Source organism: Bos taurus, chromosome 2, assembly GCF_002263795.3.
Source record: "Bos taurus isolate L1 Dominette 01449 registration number 42190680 breed Hereford chromosome 2, ARS-UCD2.0, whole genome shotgun sequence".
NCBI classification, from domain to species: Eukaryota; Metazoa; Chordata; class Mammalia; order Artiodactyla; family Bovidae; genus Bos; species Bos taurus.
Window position 1 is genome coordinate 93,518,860 of NC_037329.1, and position 13,397 is coordinate 93,532,256.

The 13,397-nt window shown below is 38.7% G+C and overlaps 1 protein-coding gene across 2 annotated transcripts in view; it reads left to right on the forward strand.

The window, feature by feature from the left end:
• PARD3B (par-3 family cell polarity regulator beta) overlaps positions 1 to 13,397 on the forward strand; it is a 1,167,183-nt gene that overhangs the window by 725,362 nt on the left and 428,424 nt on the right. For both annotated transcript variants that reach the window (XM_002685527.5, XM_005202765.5), the window contains exon 15: positions 6,900 to 7,015. In XM_002685527.5, coding sequence (XP_002685573.1) covers positions 6,900 to 7,015 — 116 coding nt within the window. The remainder of the gene's footprint in view (positions 1 to 6,899; positions 7,016 to 13,397) is intronic.

A 13,397-nucleotide genomic window follows, 5' to 3' on the forward strand; every position in this document is an offset into this window, starting at 1 on the left:
TTGAAATTTCCTAAGTATTGAGAGTGATAGAGGTGTCTTATGTAAATGAAGTGGCTTTTGGAAGCATCTAAGGAAGGAGATTGGTTGCCAGTGGAGCCAGTCTTGTGCTTTGAGGGTTGGAACTTCAATCCCATCTAGAGAAATGGGCCCTGAATCAGTTGACCGTGGCCAATGATTTAATCAGTCTTGCCTTAGTAATGGGGGCTTCTTAGGTGGTGCTCGTGGTAAGCAACATACCTCCCCACTGCAGGAGACCTAAGAGATGAGGGTTCGATCCCTGGATCAGGAAGATGCCCTGGAGAAGGAAATATCAACCCACTCCAGTATTCTTGCCTGGAGAATCCCATGGACAGAGGAGTCTGGTGGGCTGTGGTTCATAGGGTTGCAAAGAGTCAGACACAACTAAAGCAACTTCGTGTGTAGGCATGCCTGTTTTATGAAACCTCCATAAAACCCCAGAATGACAGGGTTTGGAGACCTTCTGAGTTGGTAAATATGTGGAGATGTGAGGAGAGGGGTGCATTTAGAGTACAGAAGCTAGGAGCCCCTTCCCACATACTTTGCCTCACGCAGCTCTACATGAGGCAGTTCCTAAGTTTTATCCTTAAATAATTAACCAGTGAGCTAGGAAGTAACATGTTTCTCTGAGTTCTGTAAAGTGAAAGTGAAGTCGCTCAGTTGTGTCCAACTCTTTACGGCCACATGGACTGTAGCCTACCAGGCTCCTCCATCCGTGGGATTTTCCAGGCATGAATACTGGAGTGGGTTGCCATTTCCTTCTCCAGGAGATCTTCCTGACCCAGGGATTGAACCTGGATCTCCCGCATTGTAGGCAGACGCTTTACCATCTGAGCCACCAGGGAAGATAGAGTTCTGTAAGCCACTCTCAAGTACTGATCAAACCCAAGGATAGAAAGGAAAGAGGTAGGATGGGCAGTTTAGGTTAGGAAAAGCAAATGAGGAGAGAGGGAAAATGCAGTGTGTTCAATGTGGTGGAACATATAGTATCTGGGAAAGAAGTTATGGCAAGGGCATGGCCAGCCATTCTCCGTGAGCACCATGCTTCTCCAGAGAGCTGTGGAGAAGCATTGAAGGGTTTGAAGGCGGGAGGTGACAATATCACGATACGTGAGTACAGTCGTGGAGGATAAATGGATAAGGGAAGCCAGAGACAGGGATACTAGTCTGAAACCACCAGCAAGAGAAGAGAGGGGCTTGAAAAAAAGAAAGAGCAGCATAGCTGGAGTCAAGAAGGGACAAAGTCAAAGAAATTTTTGAAATGGAATGAACAAATCTAAAGCTTTGAATCACTCAATCTCTCTTTCTCTCTCTCCCCCTACCCCCCTGGGATTCTGTGACCTGTACCATCCTACAAGCTGCTGTGTTGCCTAGGTGACCAGCAGCCATGGGGATTTGGATGTGTGAAACTTAGAGTGAAGGAAGCCTTGGAAGGGAGCCAGGAGGGTTCAGCAAATGAGGCTGTCCTATCTTTAAAAAAAAAAGAAAGAAAAAAGGTAAAAGCCCTCTGAAAGGAAAAAGTAGTGCTTTAAAGGATGGAACCAGTCTTATGAAACAGAAAACTATTAATTCGCAAGGAGTGAAAAACAAATTTCATCAGGCTAAATTTGTGCCTATACTCTGAACCCAGATGAAATCAGGAGTTGAAGTCACTTGTTTGTAGTGATATGGTCTTCCCAGGTGGCACTAGTGGTAAAGAACTCACCTGCCAGTGCATGAGATGTAAGAGATGTGGGTTCAGTCCCTGGGTTGGAAAGATTCCCTGGAGGAGGGCATGGCAACCCACGTCAATAATTATTTGACAAAAATTCAGAATGTGTCTAAATTAAAAACATACATATATGTGTGTGTATATGTGTGTGTGTGTGTGTATATATATGTATGTATGTACATATATCGGAGAAGGCAATGGCACCCCACTCCAGTACTCTTGCCTGGAAAACCCCATGGACAAAGGAGCCTGGTGGGCTGCAGTCCGTGGGGTCGCTAGGAGTCGGACACGACTGAGCAACTTCACTTTCACTTTTCATTTTCATGCATTGGAGAAGGAAATGGCACCCCACTCCAGTGTTCTTGCCTGGAGAATCCCAGGGATGGGGGAGCCTGGTGGGCTGCCCTCTATGGGGTCACACAGAGTCGGACACAACTGAAGCAACTTAGCAGCAGCAGCAGGTACATATATATGAAAGAAATATATTATCTACCATGATGTCTCAGAAAGAGATTAAGGCAAATCAACAGCAGACAGAATATATTGAATGTGGTTAGCTGTTCACAGCACTTGGTTATTCCCTATGTGTTCACAGTTTCTCCCCCTCTTGGTTCTCTCTGAGTTCTGTCTCTCCTTCCGTGTCTCTTCCCATACACGTGACCTACGTCTACCCTCATAGTAACCAAACGCTAAAGATAATCCATGGCCACCTGAGACTTTAGACATAATTATTTTGGCATGCCCTTCGAAACCTGCCCCTGCCTTTTTATTTCAGATGGTTCTCCTTGAACGTTCATGGCAGGTCTTGTAGGTCTTTCACATTCCTGATTTGTCATCATGTTTGGGACACTGGCATATGTTTCGTGCTACCTTTATTTATTCATTATGCAGCATCATCTGACATTGACTATCATTTCTCTTTGATAGATTCCCTGGTTGTTCATGCTGAAAACACAGTCTTTATCTAGGATATGCCTTTGGCCTGCTGTCAACTTGCGTCTTCCACTGCGGCCCACTCAGCCATGAGCACATGCTAACTGCTTTCAAAATTAAAATATGTCATATTTTATAGTTAATTATTCTGTCACTGTCTCACACCAAAAAATTCTAATATGTAGCATAAAATTACAAACTGTTTTACTAGTCTAATGAGTCTAATGTTATTTTACTAGTCTAAGTTATTTTCCCATTAGTCAATTCAATACTACACACATTTAAGTACAAGTTCATATTAGCTCTAAGCCTACCGTGCCTCATATAACACCTCCTTCCTTTCTTCCTTACATATATGCCAATCTGATACCAGCCTAATTTCCATTTTGTACCATGGCAAGAGAGGTCCTTTTATTGAAGGCTTTCAAAGTGTATACTTGTCCATGTTCAAAACAACAGTAACAGAAGTATATATCATCATGACTAATGTAATGGACGTATCCAGGTTTGCCTGTGTTTATTACATATACATGCACATATATGTGAATATATGTTGCATTCATATGTACATATTTACAAAGCAGCTTTTTATTTCTTTGATCATCTTTGATGGTATCTCTGCATCTGTACAAAAAATTCACTTTATTTAGACTGATCCTTACTTGATGTTACTATATTGCTGTCTTGTTTTTTCAATGGAGATGGGGTTAATTGTTTCCCAAGAGTTTGGGAAAATTTGAGTTCTTATTCTTAATTTGACAAATAATGCCTAGTTTGGTAAAGCATTCTAAAACAGTAAAGTGAATTAACCAAAACATTACACAGTTGGGTGGATTCCCATAGTCTGCCTTGAGCAGAGCACTTGAAATGCAGTGTGATTTCTTTTAATGAGGAATATTCATGTTGTTCTACATTTTCTCCCAAAAGGTTTTCATTATAACATGTGGCATATGTTTTGATTAACCCTTTAGTTTTCTTTTATTTCACAACATGTACCACTCTGTTGAAATTAAAAAAAAAAAAAAAAAAAAAACTAACCTAAAATGCAAGCTGCATAAGAGCATGTGTGAAACTGTACTAAGAGGTAAAGGATGCAGTTCTATGGATGCAGGATTAGCAACAACCTGCATCCCAGGCTGGCCACCATTTTAGACAAAGATCTTGCGGCTCTGGGAAAAGTTCAAGTAGCCACAAGCTGGTCCCGACTTCGCCAGTGGCCAGCTGTTGTGACCTTGGAATATCAGTCTCCTCTTTGGGCCTCAGTGTCTTACCTACAAGATGAAGAGTTAGATGAGGTGACTTTAATGACTTCCAACTCTTCGATTCTCTGGTTCCATGAAGGTCATGAGTCTCTCTGACACTAAAACCATATCATCACAAGAGATCAAAGGATGAAAACTAAGTGCAAATAAAGGTCGGATAACACATTTAAAGGCAAGTGCTTCCAAAACATCAAGGTTCAAAGGAAAGCTCACATTCACCATGGCATCTCAGAATTCCTCTTTAAAGTGAACTAAAACAATTAAAATATTCTATTATGCCAGGCCAGTCAGTAGCACTAGTGGATCAGGATTTATGTTTGCAGTTAACGTATTTTGCCACCATCACTAGATACCCCGTCTAATATGTTTGACATCAGTAGCTTTCTTGGCTGAGAATGTAGCCAGACACCAAGAAAGAAGCCAAAGCGGGGAGGCAGGGAAGGAGAAAAGAAAAAACTTTCATAATTCTAAAGAGTAGCTTTAAACTTCTTGAGCAGTTTTCATGAAAAATACACAGTTGTCTCTCGGTGTCCATGAGGAATTTGTTCCAGGACTCCCAGGGGTACTAAAACCTGCAGGTGCTCAAGTCCCTGGTATAAAATGGTATACTGTTGTATACAGCATCCTCCCATATGCTTCAAACCACTTAATACAATGTAGATGCTATGTAAATAGTTGTCAGGGCATGGGAAATTCAAGTTTTGCTTTTTGAAACTTTCCAGAATTTTTTCTTTTCTGAATATTGTTGGTCCCAGGTTGGATGATCCTTAAATGCCATGCTGAGGATACGGAGGATAGACTGTGTAATTTTTTTTTGCTGAAGAGTTCCTTAGACCCTCATTCAAAGACCAGGCTAAGCTACAGAAACAAAGGAAAGGATTAAAGTTTACTTTTGTAAGCTTTTGTTGAGCTCTTACTGTATATTAGGCACTATTGTCAGTATTTAACATATCATCGTTTATTTCACCCTTATGACAACTTTATTAAGTAAATTCTATTACTGTCTACTTCTTAAAAAGATTCTTTTCTGTTATGGTTGGCTACAGGCTATTGAATATAGTTTCCTGTGCTATATACACTGTCCATTTTATGCATTAGGCCACCTACCCTGGCATCTCACTCCCAAGCGCGTGGCCTTAAACCGTATTGTGTATTTGTGTATGTGTGTGTGTGTGTGTGTGGTCACTAGTGTCCGACTCTTTGCGACTCCATGGACCGTAGCCCACCAGGCTCTTCTGTCCGTGGAATCTCCAGGCAGGAATACTGGAGCGGGTTGGCATGTCCTTCTCCAGGGGATCTTCCTGACCCAGGGATAGAACTTGGGTCTCCTGCGTTGCAGGCAGATTCTTGACCATCTAAGCCACCAGAGAAGTCCACAAATCTTATACCACAGCTCCTTCTAAATAGGAGAGAAGGGCTTTTAGTCACAAGCCCACGGAAAGTCTGACAAAAACAGAGAAGCCAAAAAAAAAAAGCAAACTGTAAAAAAATCAAGTAACTTGAAAAGCAAAAACTTAACAGTCATTTGAAAAGCAAAAGCAGGTCTATTTATTTATCTGCTTATTTCCTAAATGCTCCTACTGTACTTACTCTGCCCCAGACCCTAGTCTCCTTATTTTACAAATCGTTTGTAAAATAATCATTTGTAACTCATTTTATCTGTTATTAAAAATTGTTACCCATGGGAGATAAGGAGTGTAATTATACCCATTTTATACACACAAAAAATTGAAACACAGAGAGGTTCAGTAACTTGCCTGGGTCCCACAGCTAGTAAGGAGCAGAGCCAGGATTTTAAACTGAGCAGACCTGCTCTGGACTTTGTGCTTTTGAATGCTCTGCTGTATTACACTACATTACAATAGCAGAGGCTCATTCAGCAGTATTATTATTGCTGCAAGGCAGTATTAAATATGCATGACTAATAAGTTTCAAGAAAGATTGAACCTTTTTTGATATATTTGGTTAAGAAAGTGAGATTCCCCAGTACATTTTAGGATTCTCATTCATAATGGTTGAGTTTTTGAGTTGTTATTTTATTGTTTACAGTGTCAAATCCCAACTGTTTGAAAAAATTCAGTCCTTTCTGATTTACCAAGAAGACTTCATTTTATTTTTTCCTGTATTTAAGATTAAAGTTGTGTTGAAATGAGCTGCCATATTTACTTTCTAAATATATGTACCAAGGGAGAAAGGGCTCTAAGTTAATGTATGAAAAGTATATAAATATAAATTATTTCTAGATCAAGAAATGAGGTATTGTCTGTAATTCCCTTATATAATCCCCTCCATCCTCAAGCAAATAAATAAAATATTCAGCAGAAATGAAATTCTTTGAGATTGAATATAAGTACTAGGAAGCTGTAATGGGCATTTGATGTATCTTGTGTCTAAATTGTCAGCTGTGCTTTTCCTGTTATTTCCTGTTGGTATTATTGATGAGCAGACTATTTGGTCAGCATTAACATTACTTTTAGAAAATAGACCTAAATAAAGTAGAAAAGCAAACTACCACAGCCATTAGTCATTCAACAGGATGGTTTTCTCAAAAGGATACAGCCCTTTCACTTGTTTTAAAGGAAGAGCGTGCTTAGCCCACGGATCTCTCTTAACCAACATTTAGGCTCTGCTAATATCCAGTGACATCCTTTGAAACACTAGTGGTTCCCAGGTTCACTTTATCCACTTAAAGTTCTGTATTGTACAGCAGGATCCCAATTAGCAGAAATCAGTGAAGGGGAAAACATGATACTAGCCAGAGAATATTATTTAAATTGCAGAATATGATAAAATGCAGGAAAACAGAGTTGCTACATCTCGTAAGAGATACCTGAGGTTCACCAACTGGTTGAAAATGCCTGGTTGGGAGCTACAGAGGGAGTGATGAGCTCTGTTCAAAATGAGAACTGCTGCCTTTAATTTTTTTTTTTTTTTTAATTCTAAACCTAAATGTGGCATATGGCTTCTTTCTGCAGCTCTGGGGTGGACTCAGCAGTATATTTTCCAGATCAGCATATCAACTTTAGATCTGTGACACCAGCCAGGCAGCCTGAATCAATGAATCTGAAAGCCTCAAAGAGCATGGACCTCGGTAAGTGCGGGTGAGGTGACATCCAGGTCAGCTGTCTAGCCTTAGCCCATCTGTCTCCCTGAATGTCCTGCCTTTGTTTCTTCAACTCCAACCTTAGGGGGCAAGGTCTGCTGAAGCATGGAGGAAGGGATAATAGTCATCCCATCTTTCTGTCTCCTACCACACATTTAATCCTAATTACTCCTTTTTAAAAGAGAGATAAGTGACATTTTTATAAAGTGGGCCATATAGGTCAGAAAAGTAGGAGTATCCGTTCCGGAGGATCTGAATGCATAAGCGTCTTTAACTCACCTGCCTTTGCGTTTGTACTTTCACGTCTGCCGGTACCTTTCCATTTCCCGAGAACATCCATGTTGCAGGGCCTGGGAAGATCATGAAGTTCAATGAATCCTCTCCCACAGAGCATCCCATCTCTGTGTGCAATGTTTGGGGATGGTGGCAGTGAAGAAACTTTCTCTCTTTAAATGCCCCATCTTCAAATCCATCCCTGGGTTTGCCAGATTGAGGGTATCTAAGAACCCAGTTTCATGCCCAGACAACCTCAGTGAGGTTCTGAGTCCTGCAGAGAATTTCTGGGTGAGTGAGTGAGTCCTACAGAGAATATCTGGGTTAGTGCTGGTTGCCAGGGCAATCAAGAACTGCTGAAGACTGTATTCTCCAGGCTCTAGAATGTGAAACCTATATCTCAGACACCCAAGCACATTGCTGCCCTTGCATGGGCCCTTAGAGAGAGAATGATTAGAATAGGGTGCTAGTGCAAAATAAATTCTCAGCAGCATATTCACTGATTCCTGAATGCTCAGAGACCAAGCCCTGCCAATCCCCCTCCCCTGTCCTCCGAGGAACATTGCATATTTCATTAGTAGCACCAAGAAAATAGAATAATCAAAACTGCGTGTTCCATGAAACAATCTGATAAATAGTGCTTATCTGTTACTCATTTACAAGAGTTCAGAAAAATGTTCAGTCATGATGAAACAAGAAAAATTGATTCTGTTTTCTATAAATGAACTAGATCACTAGGATACATTTGCTCTAATCATCTATAGCAAGAGACTGATAGAAACCTTAATAAGGAAGCTGTCTTGAGCGCTGGTACAAAAGGGGTATTTTCTCTCAAGTGTGAACCCCTGACAGACCAAAGGAGTAATGCGTGACAGTGTCATAGGTTATTACTAATTGTGAAGGAGCAATTTGTTTTTATAGAGTGCTTGATAAATATTTCCTGTTCTGTCTTCCCAATTTCTCTATAAAGAAGATGAATGGATAAAAACTGCTCTTAATTTGGGATAAGAAATATATTGCTGTTTTCCTCACTTAGTTTAAAAAAAAAAAAAAGGCCAGCAGTACGGTTGTTAAGTCTCTGCAAAAGAAAAAAAAAAAAAAAGCAGCCATTTATAAAAAAAAAAAAAGGTATCAGATGTATAAAAATAAAACCTAAACCATGTCCAGAAACTGTATTTCTGTTTAATGTTTTTGTTACTGAAAGCTTTGTTTTTAAACAGTTTTCTCTTTTAGATTGAAATAGCCCTTGCAAAATATGAACAGTTAGCAGTCACCCATTGCATTTTAGTGTACTTATCCCATACAGGACAATAATGTTTGTTCAATTTTACATAAGTAGGGCAAAGGTCATGAGTTATTTTCTTCAGGACACGGGTATCAAATTAAAGGCATGGACTTAAATGCACGATACAGCACAAGTGGCAAACTATGCTATGAAAACATTTTTAAACTAATTATGAACGTTTGGTCCCTTCCAGGAAATGCCAAATCAAAGCTAACAGTCTCTCAGCAAGCTCTGAGGTCAATATTCTAGGGCCATTCTGAACCCCTATTCCCAGAACAATTGAGTGAGCTCAATAAATATGTGATTTTTCTCAATGAATAAACTTAGATGATGCCAGAAAGGTAAACATTTGGAAGTGCCTTCCTTGTTTGATTAGATGAAAAAGATACTGTAAGTAGTTTAGCTTTCCATATATAGCACTGGGCCAATGTAAAGAATTAATGTATTTGCTAAAAAAGGTTGGTGACTGTACTTAGAGGGATAATCCTCCGAGCAGGGTCAAGATCCATTCTTCAATTTTTCTTTTTTTTTTTTTAAATTGAGGTATTTAGGCTGAATAGCAAATTAGTGCTATTTGATTATCTTTGACCTAGAAAAACAGCGATTTTATATGATTCAAAATAGAAGAAGATAAACCTCCTACTTATTGCATAATTTATGTTGAATATTCCTCCTTTAGAAAATCTTCAAACTTCTTCAAAGATTAATAGACCTCATTGGTACCTTCCTTGTTTTTGTTTCTTTCATTTTTGCTACTGACTCTAAGCCAGTTTTTTAATTTGCATATTATGTTCAAATTATTTTAAAGGTGAATGAGTTCCATTTGTTTATTTTCACTTATGTTTTTAAAGACAGTTCTTACTGTGAAAAATAAAACCACCTCATTCCCATCTCTTTCGTTTTTCACAAGATACAAACATATTTTAAAATACTTTGCTACCTATTTACCATCCATCTACGTTCAAACATCTGTCACGCATTGTGTTTCTTTATACTAATTGTATAGTGTTATGTTATATGAAGGACTCTTACTTTTCCCTTTTTGATTAAATTTGGGCTTAATTTATAGTTGGGATTTCTGGTTTGGGCGAGCAGGCTTGGTCCATTTGAATTTCTTATTCTGTGATTTGTTTATTTATATTCTTTGCCAAAAATGTTTGCATTTGTTAATTTTTTTCATCTTTTAGAATATCATTATATATGTTGTAAATAACTTTTTGCAATCTATTATTCGTCTTCTTAGTTTGATCATGGTATCCTTTACTATAAAAGATGTTTTAGTCTTATAGAGTCCGACACTGAGTGACTTCACTTTCACTTTTCACTTTCATGCATTGGAGATGGAAATGGCAACCCACTCCAGTGTCCTTGCCTGGAGAATCCCAGGGACGGGGGAGCCTGGTGGGCTGCCGTCTATGGGGTCGCACAGAGTCAGACACGACTGAAGTGACATAGCAGCAGCAGCAGCAGTCTTATTGTCAGATAATTCCATCTTTTCCTTCATGACTGGTTTTATTTATATCATTTATTTTCTTGTACTTTTAAAGGCTTGGGTCTTTTAATGTTTAGCAGTAATATGCTTTTATTCATCATTTGTGAAGTGGGAAAAATTTTCTCCATGTAAATAGGCAAGTTATTCATAATGTTTATTGAGTTTTGCATTCTCCTCCCATTAATTCAGAATGCAGTCATGTTGAATTACTAAATTCCCTTCCCTCCATAGGATGACTTCTGAGTGCTTTTCTACTCATGTATTGGTCTGTTCCATGCCAGAGTCATCCCGTTTCAGTTGTCACCCTATTACATTGTATTTTGATAACTTACAGAGCAAGCTTCCCTCTGTTTTCTCTTCTTTTGTAAAATTACTTTGGCTCTTCATATGCTTTATTCTCCTACATGAACCCTAGATCAGCTCATCAAAAAATTAAACAGGAATGCTTCTATTGTGTTTGTGTGCCCATTAATTATGAAGCTTGCCATTGGTTGCTGATAGAAATGTTTTTATCAGTTTAAATGTTTCTTTGTATTCCTGGCTTCTTGAAAAGTTCTTTATTTGCTCACTTTGTTTAATCAGGAATGGATATTGAATTTTATTAAGTGATTTTAAGGATCTATACAGGATGATTGTGTGTAGTTCGTTCTTTATTACTATAGTGGGTTATAATAATAGATTTCCCAATATTAAATCTTTGATTTTTCTGAATGACTCTCCATTTTACTCTGCATTTGAAGAAGATAGAAATGAGTAACACATTTTATCTATGTGATCTAAAAGGTAGGTGTAAGACCCCGATTATAGTTTTATTCGGTGATATTAATTCCTATATACTTAAAGGTATAGATTTTTTTTTTTTTGAGGCCATTCTGCCTCAGTATTTGTGGATACTTTTGCTGGCATGAATGTGGCCACATTTAAGTCAGATCAGAAATGATTCAAATGATGAATAAAAGGAATTTATTTTTAAGTAATTAGTTGTAACTACGCTTATTCAAAGGGGTTAGGGTGTCATTTTCTGGGTTTTCCAGAAAATCAATCTTTTCCTACTAATTGTAGACTTTCCTCTATTTATTTAAATTACCAGAATTACTGTGTTCAGTCTGGATCCCTTTAATTTGTTCGTAATTGAGCTTGTGTGGGTGTTGAGTTGGAAGCTCTCAGGAGCTGAATAACACAGCTGCCTCTTTGGCCTTTGGCATAGGGTTTTCCCCCAAAGAGCTGCCCTCATTGGCAGTGTGCCAGAGAGTCATAGTCAAAGACTTTTTGATGAAGTACAAACATCTTTCACATCCAGGCCTGGTGTTTTATGACCCTGTAATAGTTTTGAAGAATTAGTCTAAATTATTCAAGGAACGGCCCTTCAGTATTTTGGTCCACTCCCTGACCTACTCTACAGCCCCATTCAAAGTTAAGTTTAAAATGCTATTTCCCACAAGATTTTCTTTTTCCTGAGCATTTTCTCTCCTGTTTCAAATTGGCCTCCTCCTCCCATTTCAGAAGGGTGTTCTGTAACACACTAAGAGGAAGGCTGAGGGCAGTGCAGATGGAAGATACTGACCAGCTGTCCTGCCTCTGTTCAATGAGAGGAAATGAGCTTCAAGTGATGCATGAGGCATTCAAATGAAATTTTAGGAAGTTTCCTGACAATGAAGGTTGTTAACATTCCATGTCTCACAGTCTCTTAAAACAGTGCAAGTGTCTTGAATGACTATCCCTAAAATCAAGACGATAGATAAATCGGTTGATTTTCTTTCAAGATCTGTGATTTAGCAATTTAATTTTCTGTTAGTTGCTTGCTGGAAATTTGTATTAAGGTAGAAGTACTGGTAGACATTCACAGTCAAAGTAAATTCTTAATCGACTGATTTCTCAAATCAACAAAAGATTTGGGTCAGCCTTTGAATATAACCCTTGCATAAACATCACACATTCCTCTCAGAAAACAGTCAGGTATCTCTAATATCCAATGGAAAAAGGGCATGAAAAAAGTTAATTAAACCCATTCCACTGTTCTAATACTTTCTTTTTAATTTTTTTGTACATTAAGGAACTTTCATATGCATTCCCAGAAATAAGACAAAAATCCTGAACATTGAATATATAGAAGAATTTTCATAAAACTACACTCTGATAACTGAGGCTGATTTATTAATTAATATATATCATATAATACCATCTGATATTTGAACATTTTTAATGTTTTTATTTATATCCATGGATCTTCTTTATTGTCCATCAATAACTGACACCTCTGAATCTGGTGAAAGCTGAATTGAGTACCACTATTTAAAATATAACTTTGACTTATTAAAAACAACAACAATTACCTGGTTGGTAAAGAAAAATTAATGGTAATACTAAAAGAATCTACTATCTCTAATAGATGAGGAAGAGCTCAAGGACATAATCAGATATATTCCCTAAGCTTTAGGAAGTCAAAATGAAGGAATTACAGAGAATATTTGCTCATTCATTGCACAAATGTTTCTTGAGCGCCTACTGTGTGCCAGGAAGTGCATTAAATACTGAGGATTCGGCAGTGAGAAAAATGGAACTTGATGTGGGCACCTACATGAAAACCCTAACAAGAAAGGGAAACTGAAGAATGGAGATTCCCAGAAAGAAGTACTGACATGATGATGATGACTTATCTCAGGGAGAAGAAATGGGAGAAGCACCTGAAGCGCTCTTGCGGCTGCTCTAAGAGCTAACTGAAAGCCTTGGCCAGGTGGAGAAGAGAAAAGTGAAAAAGCAAAAGTCACTCAGTTGTGTCCGACTCTTTGTGACTGTATAGAAGAAGACTGTATAGTCCATGGAATTCTCCAGGCCAGAATACTGGAGTGATAGCCTTTCCCTTCTCCAGAGGATCTTCCCAACCCAGGGATCGAACCCAGGTCTCCCACATTGCAGGCAGATTCTTTACCAGCTGAGCCACAAGGGAAGCCCAGAGAAGAGAAAGAGAGAAGCAAATGGTATGGGGGGAAAAAAAAGTGACAACAGTCTTAAAAGAAGCAATATAGAAAGAGCTAAAGAGCTGCACACAATGAGGCTTGCAAAACCTTTAGGAGTTAGACAGTCAAGCTATTTTTAGAACATGAAAAAGAAAGTGTGGTGGCCCATTGTTTAGAGCAGGTAACAGCTGTCAGGTAGAAAGCAGAGCTACCCAGTTCCTGCGTTAATTTTATCTTCATGCACACAGAGAAAGATGTTCAAACATAGCTGCCAGCACGCAGAAGTCTGGATGGTTTGTATCCCTGTGCACTAAGGGGATTGCGATTATAAAGCCACCATCCCTTATCATTAGAAATGAAGAG